We start from the raw sequence: 19,379 nt of genomic DNA, 5'->3' as shown, positions 1-19,379 counted from the left end.
ACTAAATCCATTCAATTCTTCATCCTCGTGTCACTTCTGAACAACTCGACCTCGACCTCCGGAGGTAAACAGAGCGACACAAACTCTTCTGTGTCGCTGTCGTCAGACTCAGCATCAGTTCAGTTAGAATTATTCTGGTCTTTCTGAATCCCGACAGGATGGTTTCAGTGTCACTGAAGGACCTCTTGTTAGACCTGGGTTAGACCTGGGTTAGACCTGGGTTAGATCTTGGTTAGACCTGGTTAGACCTCGGGTTAGATCTTGGTTAGACCTGGTTTAGATCTGGCTTTGACTTGATTTAATCCAGGTCCTGATTCTGATTATGGTTAGACCTGGTTTAGACCCCAGTAAGACCTAGTCTTGGTTTAGGACAGCTTCCAGTTTAGTCCTGGTTTAGACCTCGGGGTAGACCTTGGGTAGACCTTGGTTTAGACTGGGGCTAGACTTTGTTATAGTAACCGAATTATTCGGGTCTTTCTGAATCCCGACAGGATGGTTTTGGTGTCACTGAAGGACCTTGGGTTAGACCTGGTTTAGATCTGTCTTTGACTTGGTTTAATCCAGGTCCTGATTCTCATCATGGCATGCAAGTTAGACCTCAACTTGGTTTAGGACAGCTTCCAGGTCAGACCTTGGTTTAGACCTGGTTTAGTCGTGGACTAGACCTGGTTATATTTACCGAATTATTATGGTCTTTCTGAATCCCGACAGGATGGTTTCTGTGTCACTGAAGTCCAGACTTTGTCCGTCCAGTGACTTCAGGAAAGTTTCATGGTTCATCCTCCCGCTGTCACAAGTTTCTCTCTCACTCCAAACTTTCTTTCTGCTGCTCGATTTCCGTTTTCAGCTGCAGATTTCACGACTTGCAGTTTGTAATCTGCAAAAAATCAGATTTTGTTTTCGGGGGCATTTGTGTTCAGTCTTCTCAGTCTTTGTCTTTATAAGTTGTTTAAATGTTAAATTGTTCAGAAGCAACGGTGCGATCGACTGACATGATACAGACAGGACAGAGGCTCTTTCTGCAGGAGACATGCGCAGTAGAGCCAAGTGACAGTGGTACAGGAGGAACAGGAGCAGCAGATCCTCACACACAAGACTAGAACCTCTCCACACTTCATGAAAAACATTTTAATATAGAAGTCACACCGGAGAATAACTCACAGGAAACACACAAACCATGAACAAAAGTGACACTTATAGTCCGAAAAATACGGTACACAAGTTTATAGAGCGAAATAAGATCAGCTGAACCATCAAAATGTTGTATATCGGTCTCGTATCGGTGCATCCCTGAACTAGAACGGAGGGCTAACCACTCTGCCACTGCACTGGCGATGGAAGGGCTAACCACTCTGCCACCGTTTTTTTAAAACTCTAAACCCAGGCCACCACTTCACTCCACTTTGAGCCTTCACCTGTTCACGAGGTTCCATGACTGATTTTAAAAACAAACAAAAAAAACTCTACAAATGGAATTATCCAAACGTCTTCCAGTTCGTAATGTGTTTTAATTTTTTACGCACTTATTACCGACATTTTAAGTAAGTTATAGGTCATCGCCGTAGACCGTTTAAAGAAGCGGACGAGAAGAGTGTGATGAAATGGCGAAATAAAAACAGATCGTGCAGAGCGAGTTGATATTTTAAGGCGAACCGACAATGTCCATTTCCGTAAACGGTCTGCGGTCGTAACATTTCGCGTCAGTTTGAGTTTACGGCAGATTTGACAGTGTAGCTTTAAGGCTTTAACGGGCCCTGCACCTTATGACAAACGAGAGGTCACTTAGTAAAATAAAAATATAGAGTTTAGTTTGTACCAAATGCAGAAGGAAAAGGCAAAAGTTAAATTAAAGAGTTAAATTGGCGAAAGCACTTAAATCCGTGTGTCGTACCTTTCATTCGTTTTTCAAAATAAAACCAAAAATAAGAAAATTAAAGAAACGATTTTCTTCATTATTTGTCTCCAAAACCAAAATGAAAAAAAAAACGGTAACGATTTGTTTTTTCAGTTTTTGATTTTGTGGTTAAATGAAAAATGGAAAAAACTAATAACGACTGTTTCCTGTTTGTGACTTAAACTGCGATGCGGGACTAAAACGGGACTAAAACAGGACCAAAACATTTTCAGACCTGGTCTTGGTCCCAGTCTCACTTCCGGTCCTGTTCCTGGTCTCAGTTCTTGTCCTGTTCCCGGCCTCAGTCCCAGTCTTGGTCCCAGTTCTGGTCTGTCCCCGGTCTCAGTCCTAGTCCTGGTCCCGGTCTCATTCCTGGTCTTAGTTTTGGTCTGGTCCCAGTCTCTGTCCCGGTCTCAGTGCTAGTCCTGTTCCCGGTCCAGGTCTCAGTCCTGGTCTCGGTCCAGGTCTCAGTCCTGGTCTCGGTCCAGGTCTCAGTCCTGGTCTCGGTCCAGGTCTCAGTCCTGGTCTCAATTCTGGTCTGGTCCCAGTCTCAGTCCTGGTCTCAGTGCTAGTCCTGTTCCCGGTCCTGGTCCCAGTCTCAGTCCCGGTCTCAGTGCTAGTCCTGTTCCCGGTCTCGGTCTTGGTCCAGGTCTCAGTCCTGGTCTTAGTTCTGGTCTGGTCCCGGTCTCAGTGCTGGTCCTGTTCCTGGTCTAAATACTGGTCTCTGTCCCGATCTGGTTCCAGTCTGTTCCTGGACCTGTTTTAGTCCTGGTTTAGTCCTGATTCAGTCCGTATGCGGTGCAAAAGTCCGGCACCGCAGTTTTAGTCACGTAAACGGGAAACGGTCGTTATTTGTTTTTTCCCATTTTTCATTTAAAAACAAAATCGAAAACCGAAAAAAACGAATCGTTATGAATCATGTTTTTTTGTTTGTTTTTGTTTTTGGTTTGGTTTTGGAGACAAATAATGAAGAAAATGTATATATATTTTTTTGTTTTCTTATTTTTGGTTTTATTTTGAAAAACAAAGGAACGAACGACACACGGTTTCACTTATTTGCCGTTTCCTCTGAGTTCAGAAGAAAATGCATCTCACTAAAAAGTTCAAGAATTAAAGCAGCACCAGGCCCAGTTTTGAAAGTTTAGACCAGTTACATTCACAAATCAGCTCTAACATTATGACTAAACCCTGTTCATGTGGACTGGGGTCTAGATCTGGGTCTAAACCAGGACTAGTGCGTGTCCCTGTGGTCATAATGTTTTGGCTGATCTTTTATAATGTTGGTTCCTCTTTTGTAAACAGACCTGGAGTTGTGTTTTGTTTCATTCACACACGTTTAACACAAAAACCCTGCAGATTTGAGGTTGAATTTAGATGATTTTGGTCCTGGAAATGCCGATCTCTACTAAACTAAAAGTGAAAAGCAACTTAAAAATTACCACTTTTGAGCATTTTTTGACTAATAATAAAGTGTTGCTCAAACGTGTGACTGAAACAAAACACAACTCCTGGTCTGTTTTTGATGCACTAACATTATAAACGCTCACAAGAGTCAATTTTGTGTAAAAAAGGAGCTTAAAATCCCGATGAACTCAAAATGTCTCTTGAGCTCCATGTTGTTGTTTTTTTTTTTTTTTTTTACTGTTTGTGACTTTTGTGCAGCCGCTCAGTCACGACTCAGACCTGAACGTCTCTAAACTTCATTTTTCAAGTGTCGTGTTTTTCCTTTAGGAATATTTGTACTTTTGTTTACTCTAACAGTTTTTATGGACTTTTATTTTGAAGGGTCAAATGTTTTATTTTGATAACAAGTGTGTTTTTTGCATTCTCGCAAATGACTGTTTTATATTGTACAGAGACAAAAGTTATTTTTCTAATAAAGTTTTTGACATGAGCTGTGGTCCTGGTGGTTCTTCCAAATGTTTTTTTTAGAAATACAATGTCAAAACTCCTTTAATTTAATAAATTATCTTAAAATATAATTTGGCTTGACACAAAAGCTTTAAAATATGCAGACGTAGTGATGAAAGAAAACAATGACAATGTATTTAGTTAACTGAATCCTGCTTTAAATGTGTTTTGTGACGCATTTTCACATGATTAAAGCTGCACTATAACTTTTTTGTTTGAGGTTCCTGCTTGTTTCTATGGAGATGTCACTGCTATAGAATGTTCCGCAGTATGACATTAAACCTCTCTAACTTATATTTATTCAATTAAAGGTAGTTTTATAGCTCAGAAATACCTAGAAAAACAGGTGCTCTGACTGAGTGGGATCGCCTCTCCACAGATCTGACCCGTAACTTGGTCTGGTTTGGTATCCAGCACCATGAAAGTTGCACAATGCACCTTTAAGTATCAGTAAGATGTTAAAAATTGGTTTATTTTTCAAAATAAAGGTTCATTTCAAACCAAAGTGTTAATGAAAAAAAAAAAGCCTTATACAGAAATAGTTTAGAATAATTTTCAGAAACTTAATTAATGAAAGTTTTTTTGTGTGTGCGTGTGGTGTTTCCGATGTGGATTAAAAACACTGCTAAAAATCTGTTTATTTTTCAAAATAAAAGTCAATTTCAAACCAAAGAGTTCATTATTATTATTATTTAATAAAAATAAATAAATAAAAATGAAAACGATATAGAAATATAGAAATTGTTTAGAATAATTTTCAAAAAGTAAATAAATTAATGAAAGATTTTTTTTTTTTTTTTTGCCGGAAGTGTGCGTGTGGTGTTTCCGGTGTGGATTAAAAACACTGCGTTAAAAATATGTTTGTTTGTTTATGTTTCAGAATAGAAGTCACTTTCAAACCAGAGCGTTAATTAAAACAAATCCAAAAATACTAAAAACGCGTTTACAAATGCAGAAACTGTTCAGAATAGTTTTTTAGAAAGTAAATAAATGAATGAAAGATTATATACTTTTTTTTTTTTTATTTTGCCGGAAGTGTGCGTGTGGTGTTTCCGGTGTGGATTAAAAACACTTCGCTCCTGTCAGTCTCGGGTCAGTTTGCGCCGCAGCCCCGGGCGCGTAAACATCCGTCAAACTCTGTAAAACTGCGCCCAAACATGGACCAAAGTCTGTAAAACTGCACTTTCTCTGCCCGGAAGCCCCCGCGGCTCTCCCCTCAGCATGTGCCCGGCCCTGGAGCTCATCGGCCGGGCGTAAACACGGGACTGAACCGCCGTTAGCCGCTTCTGCTCGGTAAGCGCTTTAGGCTCCGGTCCAGTGTCAACCGAGTCCAGGATTTGGGACTTAAACCAGGACTAAGCCAGGTCTAACTCAGGACTAAAGCAGGACTGAACTTTGTCTAACTTCGGACTAAACCAGGACAAACTAAGAAGTAAACAAGGTCTAACTCGGGACTGAACTAGGACTGAACAAAGTGTAACTCAGGAATGAACCAGGCCTAACTGAGGTCTAAAGTAGGTCTAACTAAGGACTAAACCAGGACTGAACCAGGCCTAACTAAGAACTAACTTGGGTCTAAGTCAGGACTAAACCAGGACTGAACTTGGTCTAACTTGGGAGTGAACCAGGCCTTCTTAGTTAAAGAACTAAACTAGGTCTAACTCTGGACTAAACTAGGTCTAACTAAGAACTAAACCAGGTCTAACTCCAAACTAAACCAGGTCTAAATCTGGATTAAACCAGGTCTAACTCAGGACTAAACCAGGACTGAACAAGGTCTAACTCTGGACTAAACTAGGTCTAACAATGGACTAAACCAGGTCTAACAGTGGACTAAACTAGGTCTAACAATGGACTAAACTAGGTCTAACAATGGACTAAACTAGGTCTAACAATGGACTAAACCAGGTCTAACAGTGGACTAAACCAGGTCTAACAATGGACTAAACCAGGTCTAACAATGGACTAAACCAGGTCTAACAATGGACTAAACTAGGTCTAACAATGGACTAAACCTAGGTCTAACAATGGACTAAACTAGGTCTAACAGTGGACTAAACTAGGTCTAACAGTGGACTAGACCAGGTCTAACAGTGGACTAGACCAGGTCTAACAGTGGACTAAAACAGGTCTAACAGTGGACTAAACTAGGTCTAACAGTGGACTAAACTAGGTCTAACAGTGGACTAAACTAGGTCTAACAGTGGACTAAACCAGGTCTAACAGTGGACTAAACCAGGTCTAACAGTGGACTAAACCAGGTCTAACTAAGAACTAAACCAGGACTAAACTTGGTCCGGTCTCACCCATGTCCTGGGAGGTTTTGGGGCTGGTTTCTCCGGGTTTCTGGAGCTGGTTTCTCTGGATTTTGGGACTTGTTTCTGCGGGTTTTGGGACATGTTTCTGCGGGTTTTGGGACATGTTTCTGCTGGTTTTGGGACATGTTTCTGCGGGTTTTGGGACATGTTTCTGCGGGTTTTGGGACATGTTTCTGCGGGTTTTGGGAGTGGTTTCACCGGGTTTTGGGACATGTTTCTCCTTGATTTGGGACATGTTTCTCCGTGTGTCTCCAGGGCGGTGGGGCCATGGCGGGGCTCCTGCGATACCTGGAGCCCGTGAGAAGTGCACTGAAGCTGGACTTGTTGAAGGAGGTGACGCGGCAGTATCCGGTCTTCTGCTTCCTGCTGGGGGCGCTGCTGTCCCTCACGGTGCTGCTCAACAGGTGAGACATGCACAGGGTGACCACACGCTGTCCCACTTTACCCGGGACAGTCCCAGTTTACCCGGTGTGTGATAGTATTTTGACCCCCATAGTAATTGACCCCGGGGTCAACATACCGCTATAGTAAAATGACTCCCCTTACATTTTTCTTTAGTAGTTACTTATCTGATCATTATTTCTTATGTCATTTACTTTTATTATATTTTGCTACATCTTTACTTTCTTTTAAGGATTTTAAGGAATGTTTGGATGAATAACGACTTGGTATTTTGTGTAAATGTTACGTATTGTTAAAATTGCACATACATAGTAATCTTGTCACTTTTTATATTGTATTTTACATTGTTATGGTTTTTAGTTTGCTCTGTTCAGATAATCCTTCATCATAATGTCAATTTAGTCAATGGTTTGTAAGAATAACGACCTTGAATTTAGTCATGTTGTGTTATAATAAACACATTGGGGGGTCAGATTACCATAGTCAGAGGTTTCCCCTATTTAACTACTCAGTTGATCAGTCCTGTCTATTTTAACAAGATTCCAAATCATTATACATCACTTTGATTACCTAACGAATTAATAACGACTTATCTCATGTTCAGTAAAATATGTGTTTAAACAACTAAGTAATTTTTCTAACATTCAAAAGTTATAATCGACATAAAAAATGCATCTGAGTTCTTCAGAAAACACTTAAATATGTCAATATGTTTTCATTTGCAGATATAGTATTAATATTCAAAGTTTTTCTATAGAATTCAAGTTGTTTATTAATAAAATATAGATTTTCATGGGGGGGTCAACGTACCATAACAGGATTCTGACTCCGGGGTCAAAATACTGTAGAGTATGTTGACCCCGGGTCACCTCACTGTGGGGTCAAAATCCTGTACCACACCAGGACAGTCCCAGGTTTGAGTCCTGTGTCCCCTGTCCCAGCAGATGATTTTTTTCTTTCACACTCTCTTGGGGAGGGTCAATCAGACCCAAAAATTAATTTTCAAATAAATTCTCGCCAGGCGAGAAAATAAATTGTTGGGTCTGATTGAGCAGAGCAGCTAAGACAGCTGGAAGGAAAAAAATTTCTTCGGGTCAATGTGACCCCGAGGAGAGCATGAGGGTTTTAAAGCACTGTTTGTCATTTGAAGGCAGCTTGGGGCCAAAGTCTGACATAGCCAAACATTAGATTTTTGTCAGGTCCGGCCCTGCTGCTGAAATTTGACCAAATATTAAAATTTGACATCCCAAGGTGGAGCATTGTTTTCCGTTTGGGAGAAGAACTCAGTCTAAATGTGCAGGTTTGTGAGGTAAACATGTGAATAAAACAAAACACAACTCCAGGTCTGTTTGTGACGAGGAAACAACTTTAGAACAGATCAGAAAATGACCCTGTAATCCAACACTAAACGTACAAAACAGAAGAACACTGTACACACACACCTTTAAAAAACATCTGAGTCACCTTAAGCCTTAATCACTTTTGTCCGGGAGTAACTGAACTGACAAGCAAACAAAAAAAGTCTTTGGGGATTGACTCTCGCGGGCAGGTTTTGGAGAAATATAACACTACTGTTACTGATAGAGCTGCTCGATTATGGAAAAAAAATCATTATCACAATTATTTTGATCAGTATTGAAATCACGATTATTCACACGATGCATTCATTCAGCATTTCTCTCTCAAAAAACACTTTGTCATTAATAATTTACGCAAAACTTTCAAATTGAAAATAAATATAGGCTAAAAATCTGAACCTTAGAACAGTTTTACGATGTATAAAACATAAAATTAATCAAATAAAATAATTTGAACGTGAAATAAAGCACAGAAAAACATAAACATATCCAAAATAAACCATATATCCAGCTGTTCTACAATCTCTAGATTAAAAAAATAAAATAAGGCTGTGGATTTATTAGTATTTAACTGCTGATCTGCGATTACTGCTCCTGTATATTTATATTTTACTGTATTGTGTTTAGACAAAAAGCTAAAATTAAGGCAAAAAGTGAAGAACTGCCAAAAATATTCATGAACATTTTATTGAAAGAGAAAGGCCAGAGTCTGTACAACAAGGAAAAGTTTTTATATTTCAGTTTGTGGGGTCAAAATTTTGAACTTTGTGAATATGAAAATGTTTAAAACAAAGATATAAAGAAATTAATATAGCGAAAAATGTAGAAGAAGGAGTTTAAGTTAATTACTGTATTTTTCGGACTATAAGTGTCACTTTTTTTTCCTGGTTTGTGTTTCCTGTGACTTATTCTCCGGTGTGACTTCTATATTAAAATGTTTGAGTGAAGCGAATAATTCGGTAAATATAACCAGGTCTAGCCCCCGTCTAAACTAAGGTCTAAACCAGGACTAAACCAGGACTAAACCAGGTCTAAACCAGGTCTGAACTGGAAGCTGTCCTAAAGCAAGTCTAGGTCTAACCCGAGGCCTAACCCGAGGTCTAACCAAGGTCTAAACCAGGTCTAACCAAGGTCTAAACCAGGTCTATCCAGAGGTCTAAACCAGGTCTAACTGTGAGGTCTAACCCAGGTCTAACCCAGGTCTAAACCAGGTCTAATGTGAGGTCTAACCCAGGTCTAACCCAGGTCTAACCCAGGTCTAACCCAGGTCTAAACCAGGTCTAAACCAGGTCTAACCCAGGTCTAACCCGAGGTCTAACCCGAGGTCTAACCCGAGGTCTAACCCGAGGTCTAACCCAGGTCTAACCAGAGGTCTAAACCAGGTCTAAACCAGGTCTAAACCAGGTCTAAACCGAGGTCTAAACCGAGGTCTAACCCAGGTCTAACTCAGGTCTATCCAGAGGTCTAAACCAGGTCTAACCCAGGTCTAACCAGGGTCTAAAACCAGGTCTAACCAGAGGTCTAAAACGAGGTCTAACCCAGGTCTAAATCAGGTCTAACCCGAGGTCTAAACCAGGTCTAACGCGAGGTCTAACGCGAGGTCTAACGCCAGGTCTAACGCCAGGTCTAACGCCAGGTCTAACGCGAGGTCTAACGCCAGGTCTAACGCCAGGTCTAACGCCAGGTCTAACGCCAGGTCTAAACCTGTTTGTTTGTTTGTTTGTGTTCTCTTCAGACACCTGCACGTCCTCATGCTCTTCTGGTCGTTTCTGGCTGGACTGGTGACGTTTTACTGCTCCCTGAGTCCGGACACTCTGCTGCCGAGCGTGCTGCCCTCCCCCAGGCCCCACCGCCAGGTCAGTGACACACGCTCCGTCCCCCAGATAAGACGAGAGCTTTTATAGACCCATAAACGTGGACGAGTGATGATAAATGTTAAATAAAAGTCTTTCTTCTTCTTCTTTCTGGTGTGTGTGTGTCTGGTCAGCGTCAGGAGCAGGAGCTGTTCCCGTCTGGACTCAGCTGCGCCGTGTGCGGGAAGAACAAGTGCAAGAGACACCGGTACTGGTCATGTTCCACTCACAAATGAACCTGTGTTTTATTCTGAGCTCATTATAAGACCCGTTTATCAGTTCTAATTCTGGTGTTTGGGGTTTTTTTTTCCCTCAGGCCGACTCTGCGCCTGGAGAACCATCAGCCCTGGTTAGACCTGAAGGTTCATTCTAAAGTGGACGCCTCCATCGCAGAGGTGAGGTCAGAGGTCAGAGGTCAGAAGGGTCAGGGTCGACGTCTCTGGGATTTAACCTGGTCCCTCTGTGTCTCTGTGTCTCTGTGTCTCTGTGTCTCTGTGTCTCTGTGTCTCTGTGCAGGTGTTTGAGTTGGTGTTGGAGAACTTTGTCTTCCCCTGGTACAGGTGAGACACACACACACTTTGCTCCTCCTCCTTTGCTCCTCCTTTTTTGCTCCTCCTTTGCTCCTCCTTCTTTGCTCCTCCTTTGCTCCTACTTTTTTGCTCCTCCTCTGCTTTGCTCCTCCTTTGCTCTTCCTTCTTTGCTCCTCCTTTTTTGCTCCTCCTTTGCTCCTTCTCTCCTTCTTTGCTCCTCCTTCTTTGCTCCTCCTTTTTTGCTCTTCCTTTGCTCCTCCTTTTTTGCTTCTCCTCCTTTGCTCCTCCTTTTTTCCTCCTTCTTTGCTCCTCCTTTGCTCCTACTTTTTTGCTCCTCCTCTGCTCCTCCTTCTTTGCTCCTCCTTCTTTGCTCCTCCTCCTTTGCTCCTCCTTCTTTGCTCCTCCTTTTTTGCTTCTTCTTTTTTTCTCCTCCTTTGCTCCTCCTTTTTGCTCCTCCTTTGCTCCTTCTCTCCTTCTTTGCTCCTCCTTCTTTGCTCCTCCTCCTTTTTTGCTCCTCCTTTGCTCCTCTTCCTTTGCTCCTCCTTTTTTGCTTCTCCTCCTCTGCTTCTCCTCCTTTGCTCCTCCTTTTCTTCTCCTTTTTGCTCCTCCTTTTTTGCTCCTCCTCTTTGCTCCTCCTTCTTTGCTCTCCTTTTTTTGCTCCTGCTTCCTTTGCTCCTCCTTCCTTTGCTTCTCCTTTGCTCCTCCTTTTTTTGCTTCTCCTTTTTGCTCCTCCTTCTTTGCTCCTCTTTGCTCCTCCTTTTTTGCTTCTTCTTTTTTTCTCCTCCTTTGCTCCTCCTTTTTTACTTCTCCTTTTTGCTCCTCCTTTTTTGCTCCTCCTCCTTTGCTCCTCCTCTGCTCCTCTCACGACCTCCTGTGTGTTTCAGGGACATCACCTCTGATGACGACTGTGTGGACGAGATCAGAATGACCTTCAGATTCTTCGCCTCGGTTCTGGTTCGCAGAGCGCAGAAGGTGAAATACTTTACTTACTTTAAAGCTGCACTGTGGAACTTTGCTACTTATCTCCATGGAGATGTGACTGCTTTGTCTTGAATGTTCCAGTAATCCATCCCAGACTTGAATTACAAATATAATCTCAAATATAAGCCTCTGTGGACTTGTGTGCACGAGTCGCCTCTCCACAGATCTGAGCTGTACCTCGTGTTTTCAGCAGATGTTTGGTTTTTTCAGGTGGATGTTCCGGCCGTGTTCGCTGATAAAGTGATGAAAGCTGCAATGAAGCACCTCGAGGTCGTCACCACAGCCAGAAACAGAGGTCTGACACTGGACCGGGACTGGACCGGGACTGGACCGGGACTGGACCACGACTGGACCACGACTGGACCACGACTGGACCATTACTGGCCCAGTCTTCTGAGACACATTACCAGTCAAATGTTTAGACACACGCTTTTTATTTTTATTTATTTATTTTTTATAAACTAGATTTTACATTTTCTATCCAAACAAAGGACACCAAATATATGAAGTAAAATATATTTAATTATATATTTTGTTTTTAAAGTTAAATAACCAACGCCAACTTTTTTCACTTTTCTTCTTTCAACTTTTATTTTTTTTTATCTTTTAAACTTTTACATTAAAATCCTTCCTTTGGTTTAACAAAACATCTTAAGTTAAATATTTTCCTCTTTGCCACATATTTCCACATTTCTTACTTCATTTATGTGAGGTTTTCTGTTTGTGTCGAAAATGTAGAAAAGAGTAAACTTCTAGAAAATGAAAACTGAGCGAGAGAGAATGAGAGGGAACAAGAGGAAGTGAGAGGAAATGAGGAAGAAGGAGAGAGGAAAGGAGAAGGAAGGAAGAGGAAGAAGGAGAAGAGGGGAAGGAGAGGGAGCGAGAGGGAAGGAGAGGGAAGGAGAGGGAGCGAGAGGGAGAAGGAGAGGGAGCGAGAGGAGAAGGAGAGGGAGAGGAAGGAGAGGGAAGGAGAGGGGGAGAGGGAAGGAGAGGGAGCGAGAGGGAAGGAGAGGGAGCGAGAGGGAGGGAGAGGAGGAGAGGGAGGAGAAGGAGAGGAGAGGGAAGGAGAGGGAAGGAGAGGGAGCGAGAGGGAAGGAGAGGGAGCGAGAGGGAAGGAGAGGGAGCGAGAGGGAAGGAGAGGGAGCGAGAGGGAGCGAGAGGGAGCGAGAGGGAGAGGAGGAGAGGGAGCGAGAGGGAAGAAGAGGGAAGGAGAGGGAGCGAGAGGGAAGGAGAGGGAGCGAGAGGGAAGAAGAGGGAGCGAGAGGGAGAGGAGAGGGAAGGAGAGAGGAGAGGGAAGGAGAGGGAAGGAGAGGGAGCGAGAGGGAAGGAGAGGGAGCGAGAGGAAACGAGGGAGTGTCCAGACCTTTGACTATTGGTCTAATTACACATCATTTCTTATGTACAGAGAGTAGCTTGAACTGTCAAAGAATAAAATAAACAAACAGTACAGTAGTACCACTGTATGCTGTAGTAGTAATAGTATTAAGAGTACTTTTGTACACAGTAGTAGTAGTATTAATAGTACTTTTGTACACAGTGAGCCGTGTGGAGGAGCTGCAGAGAGCCGCTCTGGTGGAGTACGGCTCTCACCTCCACGTCGCCCTCCGCAGTCGCAGAGAGGAACTGCAGTACCTCCGGACGCTCACCGAGATGCTCCTCCCCCACGTCCTCCCCCCCAAGGCCACGGACTGCAGGTGAGTCAGATGCCCTCCCACGGACCGCAGGTGAGCCAGAACAGACCCAGGTGAACCAGATGCCCTCCCTGGATGTCAGATGTGTCAGATTGGACACTTCGAGGCAGCAGCACTGGAGCCGAGTCCGGTTCAACAAGTTCCTGTCACAAAAACAAATTCTGAAGTTCCTTATATCATTAAAGTACATAAATATAGACAATAAACAATAACAATGAAACCAAAACATGAGCAAAATTATCCCCCAAAACTATTCTAAATGTTCAGGATCGATAACAAACATACGTAAATATCTAAATAAATACTTTAGTCGTTAGTTTGTGTCTGTAGTCTGTAGTTGTTTATTCAACCTACAGCTACCAAACCTACCAAAGACAAAATCCCTACACTTTTTATTAATATTTTATGATTATGAATGATTGAATATTAAGTGTAAGCCTTGTTATTTTCCATCTGTGCAGGTCTCTGTCTCTGCTGCTCAGGGAGGTGATGTCTGGATCTGTCATTCTTCCCACGATGGACTTCATGGCCGATCCTGTGAGGAAATCCTTTTGTTGATTTTAGGGCTGTTCATTTTATTGCTTTATTTTCAGGTTAACTCAGAGTCATTTTATCTCTGTGAAAATCCTAGAGCGCGTTTACAGAATCTGCGGTCTATCCACTGGCGTCATTCTAAATATCCAACACAAAAAGCTTCCAAAACTACAAAAACATCTCGAAGTTCTGCTGTTTTAAGACGTCAAGGCTCCACTTATCCTAGGCCTAAGACTTCCTGTGATCCTTCCACAATAAAAGCCCCTATATATTCCTTCTATATTCCTTTTCCCCCTTTTTTAAATTTATTTTTTATCGTCTTTCTGTTGACTCTGCTCCCGTTTCCCCAGGACACGGTCAACCTCATGGTGCTTCTGTTCGTGGACGACACTCCGGTCAGTTTCGTGTCTCTTATGTCACTTTGTTCTTATTTTAAAACTTCTGGATCTGCGTTTAAACAGAACCTAGAACCTTGTCGTCTGTTTGTGTTTCAGCCTGAAGCGGCCTCGGAGCCCCCCTCTCCTCTGGTCCCGTTTCTGCACAGATACGCCACCGCCACAGACAAGAAATCCTCCGTGAGTCTTGATTCTTTTAACAGTTTGAAGCCCCAGTGCGGAGAGCTGCTGTGGTGTCCTCGAGCAACACACTTCCCCTCCTCCCCTGTTTGAATCTGAGAGTGCGACCCAAACCCTGTGCGCTTTACTTAAATCTGCACAATTTGACCAAAAGTCCAGTGTCTCTCTCCATCTTTGTGCCTCCTCACCTTTTCTCCTCTGGTGCTCAATATAATACAAGTTACAGAAAGTAAACAATATTTTGACACTTGTACCCCAAGTCCAGGTGTCCGAGTTTTCAATAAAGTGGAAGAAGATCGAACTATTACTACTACTACTACTACTACTACTACTACTACTACTACTACTGCTACTACTGCTACTGCTACTGCTACTGCTACTGCTACTGCTACTGCTACTACTTACTACTGCTACTGTTACTTCTACTGCTACTACTACTACTACTGCTGCTACTGCCACTTCTACTACTGCTACTAATACTACTGCTACTTCTACTACTACTTCTACTACTGCTACTTCTACTACTGCTACTGCTACTGCTACTACTGCTACTACTGCTACTACTACTACTGCTACTACTGCTGCTACTACTGCTACTACTACTACTACTGCTGCTACTACTACTGCTACTGCTGCTGCTACTTTTACTACTACTACTACTTCTGCTACTTCTACTGCTACTGCTACTACTACTACTGCTACTGCCACTGCTACTGCTACTGCTACTGTTACTTCTGCTACTTCTACTGCTACTACTACTACTGCTACTGTTACTTCTACTACTGCTACTACTACTGCTGCTACTGCCACTTCTACTACTGCTACTAATACTACTGCTACTTCTACTTCTACTACTACTTCTACTACTGCTACTGCTACTTCTACTACTGCTACTACTACTGCTGCTACTACTGCTACTACTACTACTGCTGCTACTACTACTGCTGCTGCTACTTTTACTACTACTACTACTTCTACTACTACTACTACTACTACTACTATACTACTACTACTACTACTACTACTACTACTACTACTACTACTTCTGCTACTTCTGCTACTACTACTGCTACTGTTACGTCTACTGCTACTTCTGCTACTACTACTGCTACTTCTACTACTACTACTGCTGCTACCACTACTAGTGCTACTGCTGCTGCTACTTTTACAACTACTACTACTTCTACTGCTACTACTACTACTACTACTACTACTACTACTACTACTACTGCTACTGTTACTTCTACTGCTACTACTTCTACTACTTCTTCTACTACTACTGCTAATACTGCTACTGCTGCTGCTACTGTTACTTCTACTGCTACTTCTGCTACTACTACTGCTACTGTTACTTCTACTGCTACTTCTGCTACTACTACTGCTACTTCTACTACTACTACTGCTGCTACCACTACTAGTGCTACTGCTGCTGCTACTTTTACTACTACTTCTATTGCTGCTACTGTTACTTCTACTGCTACTACTTCTTCTACTACTACTGCTAATACTGCTACTACTGCTGCTACTTTTACTGCTACTACTACTCTCTTAAGATTCTCGTTTAAGACCAAAACATCCTGTAGTGTGTGGCGTTTCCAGTTGGGCGCATTTGTATTTGAGGACGAAAGTTTGTCGGTCCAGTCCCGTAGACTTTGAACGTAAACCCGCCGCCCTCTGAACGCGGCGTAAGGCAGCCTCTCGTGAGTCTGTTTGCCCCGGGGCAGCTGTGGCGGTGACGTCTGGTGTTTTTTTGTTCAGGTGCTGAAGCTGGAGCTGAAGCACATCCGCGAGCAGCAGGACCTTCTCTTCAGATTCATGAACTTCCTCAAACAAGAAGGAGCCGTCCATGTACTGCAGTTCTGCCTCACTGTCGGTATGTACTACTCTGTGTATGTATGTATGTATGTATACTACTACTACTACTAATTACTACATGTGCTACTACTACTACTACTGCTACTATTGCTACTACAGCTACAGCTATTACTTCTACTACTACTAACTACAGCTTCTTCTACTATTAATTAACTACTGGAAGTACTACTACTGCTACTTCTACTACCACTGTCATTTCTACTACTTCTACTGTGCTACTGCTACTTCTATTGCAACTTCTACTGCTACTTCTGTTACTTCTCCTGCTACTTCCACTGCTTCAACTGCTACTTCTACTACTGCTGCTGCTCCTTCTACTACTGTTACTTCTACTGCTACTTCTACTACTACTGCTACTACTACTACTACTACTACTACTACTACTGCTACTTCTATTGCTACTTCTCCTGCTACTTCCACTGCTTCAACTGCTACTTCTACTACTGCTGCTGCTCCTTCTACTACTGTTACTTCTACTGCTACTTCTACTACTACTGCTACTACTACTACTACTACTACTGCTACTTCTATTGCTACTGCTACTTCTACTACTTCTACTGCTTCTTCTACTACTACTGCTACTTCTACTACTTCTTTTACTGCTACTTCTACTGTTACTGCTACTTCTACTACTTCTACTGCTACTTCTATTACCACTACTACTACTACTTCTACTACTTCTATTGCTATTTCTACTACTTCTATTGCTACTGCTTCTTCTACTACTACTTGCTACTTCTACTACTTCTTATACTGCTACTTCTACTGCTACTGCTACTTCTACTACTTCTTATACTGCTACTTCTACTGCTACTGCTACTTCTACTACTTCTTATACTGCTACTTCTACTACTACTGCTACTACTACTACTACTGCTACTACTACTACTACTGCTACTTCTACTACTTCTACTGCTTCGTCTACTACTACTGCTACTTCTACTACTTCTTTTACTGCTACTGCTACTGCTACTTCTACTACTACTTCTATTACCACTACTACTACTACTTCTACTACTTCTATTGCTACTACTACTTCTACTACTTCTATTGCTACTGCTACTTCTACTACTTCTTATACTGCTACTTCTACTGCTACTATTACAGCTGCTGCTACTACTACTGCTGCTTCTACTTCTACTACTAGCCTATTTTGCATTTATTTTTGCTGGACGCTGGAGTTTGTTTCCTTAATAAATGAACAGTCACACTGACACAGAACCTCAGCTCGTCCCTGCGGCGCCCTCCTGTGGTCATGTGGTCGTTTGTTTGTTTACATATTTGTTTGTTCGTTTGTTTCAGAGGAGTTTAATGACCGGATCCTTCAGCCTGAGCTCTCCGACTCTCAGCTCCTGGCGCTTCACTCTGAGGTGGAGCACATGTACGAGACCTACTGCTTGGACGAGAGCATCGACAAGATCAGCTTCGACCCGGTCATCATCGAGGAGATCCGCAGCGGTGAGTCCTCGTGTACACGCAGGTTTAACGGGGCTCCCCTCACAGCCAGGACGATCATCTGCGGTTATGTGTGATGATCAGATGATGATGATGATGATGATGATGATGAACCTCCTTTTGTCTCCAGTTGCCACGTCCCCGTACACGGAGGTGGTGCGTTTGCAGAAGATGACGTGTCTGTTTGAGGCCTATGAGCACGTTCTGTCTCTGCTGGAGAACGTCTTCACCCCCATGTTCTGCCACAGCGACGAGGTAGGGCATCTGACACAATCTGACACACGGGAGGGCGTCTGACACAGTGCAACGTTAAATGTATTTTGTTGTGTTTTTTTTTTTCCAGTATTTCCGACATCTGCTCCGAGGAGTCGAGTCTCCAACGAGAAACTCCAAAATCAGCAGGTTTGAACTTTTAATCTTTTATAAAAGACTAGATCAGGTCTGAACTAAGTCTGGACCAGATCTGGACCAGGACTAAGCCAGAATTGGCATTTAGACAGTTTAATCAGGGACTTTTCCATTCCTGTTTTTACATTACTGTACATCAGTATTTTGCTCTTTCTCCACCCACAAGTTGGCTGTGGTCCTTAAAGCTGTGGTTCCTCAGAGCTTTGGTCCTCAGGGCTTTGGTCCTCAGAGCTTTGGTCCTCAGGGCTTTGGTTCCTCAGAGCTGTGGTTCCTCAGAGCTGTGGTTCCTCAGAGCTGTGGTTCCTCAGAGCTGTGGTTCCTCAGATCTGTGGTTCCTCAGATCTGTGATCCTCAGGGCTTTGGTTCCTCAGAGCTGTGGTTCCTCAGGGCTGTGGTTCCTCAGGGCTGTGGTTCCTCAGAGCTGTGGTCCTCAGAGCTGTGGTTCCTCAGAGCTTTGGTCCTCAGAGCTTTGGTCCTCAGAGCTTTGGTTCCTCAGAGCTGTGGTTCCTCAGAGACTGTGGTTCCTCAGATCTGTGGTTCCTCAGAGGTTCCTCAGAGCTGTGGTTCCTCAGAGCTGTGGTTCCTCAGAGCTGTGGTTCCTCAGGGCTGTGGTTCCTCAGGGCTGTGGTTCCTCAGGGCTGTGGTTCCTCAGAGGGCTGTGGTTCCTCAGAGCTGTGGTTCCTCAGAGCTGTGGTTCCTCAGAGCTGTGGTTCCTCAGAGCTGTGGTTCCTCAGACCTGTGGTTCCTCAGAGCTGTGGTTCCTCAGACCTGTGGTTCCTCAGAGCTGTGGTTCCTCAGACCTGTGGTTCCTCAGACCTGGTTCATGGGGGAGAGCGACAGCAAAGTTTAGGCTTAAATGTGTTTTTGTGGCTGGTGTTTCAGAAGCTTCAGTTTCGATGAGAGCTTCAGGTGAGTGTCTCCTCGGGCATGTTCTCCTGCTCCTCATGTTTAAGGTCGTGTAAACTGTATGAAGCATGTCCACCTCTGTATGAATATAAAAACTACTGTATGTGACTTCTTTAGGGTCATGTGATGTGCGTGTAAACGGCCTGTCACGATCATTACCAAACTGACTTTTCGTTTGGAGATTTTTGTCATTTTAGTTGTGATACGAGAAGATTTCAGCTCTAGAGGCTTGTGTCTAAAATGTGGAATCTGCTACTGCTGTATGTGACATGTGTAAAGGTCATGTGATGTGCGTGTAAACTCTGAGCCGTGTCCTTGAGCATGTGTATGGAGCTCATGTGATGTGCATGTGAAAAGCGTCATGGCATGTTTAGTCTGAATTAGCCTGAGCTCGCCCACGTTTATTTGTTTAAACCGTAGACTGTTTATAGAAATGGACAGAGCTGATCCGCCAGCCGCTGTGTTCCAAACAGGAAGTGAGCACGGGCACGATTTGGTGCCTCCGTGAAGTTGGCCCCCGTCAAACACAAACCTGCACAAAAACTACATCAGTCGTTTGTGCTGCTTTAGTTTTGGAGATATTAACGATTCTTTTACAGGTCAAATTGGGCTCAGAAGCCTCCAGGAAGATTCAGAATGAAATAAAACGACACAAAATGGAGTCAATCGTTTGTGCCTTGTTTGTGCT

At 43.0% G+C, this 19,379-nt stretch overlaps 1 protein-coding gene across 1 annotated transcript in view; it reads left to right on the top strand.

Annotated features, from left to right (window-relative positions):
• The first annotated feature begins 4,874 nt into the window (after positions 1-4,874).
• Positions 4,875-19,379, top strand: part of LOC110166744 (sorting nexin-14-like) — a 32,193-nt gene continuing 17,688 nt past the window's right edge. Inside the window, 16 exon segments of the mRNA XM_055149572.1 lie at positions 4,875-5,098; positions 6,379-6,527; positions 9,619-9,739; positions 9,871-9,944; positions 10,053-10,131; positions 10,253-10,296; positions 11,151-11,238; positions 11,458-11,542; positions 12,785-12,941; positions 13,400-13,475; positions 13,823-13,867; positions 13,967-14,047; positions 15,806-15,920; positions 17,225-17,380; positions 17,508-17,632; positions 17,721-17,779. Of these exon segments, the coding sequence (XP_055005547.1) occupies positions 6,391-6,527; positions 9,619-9,739; positions 9,871-9,944; positions 10,053-10,131; positions 10,253-10,296; positions 11,151-11,238; positions 11,458-11,542; positions 12,785-12,941; positions 13,400-13,475; positions 13,823-13,867; positions 13,967-14,047; positions 15,806-15,920; positions 17,225-17,380; positions 17,508-17,632; positions 17,721-17,779 (1,442 nt within the window). The 5' untranslated portion in view covers positions 4,875-5,098; positions 6,379-6,390.

This window comes from Boleophthalmus pectinirostris, unplaced genomic scaffold (genome assembly GCF_026225935.1).
Source record: "Boleophthalmus pectinirostris isolate CB_2022bp ecotype Guang Dong unplaced genomic scaffold, ASM2622593v1 HiC_scaffold_13, whole genome shotgun sequence".
NCBI lineage: Eukaryota > Metazoa > Chordata > Actinopteri > Gobiiformes > Gobiidae > Boleophthalmus > Boleophthalmus pectinirostris.
This window is presented reverse-complemented; position numbering and strand designations above follow the sequence as displayed.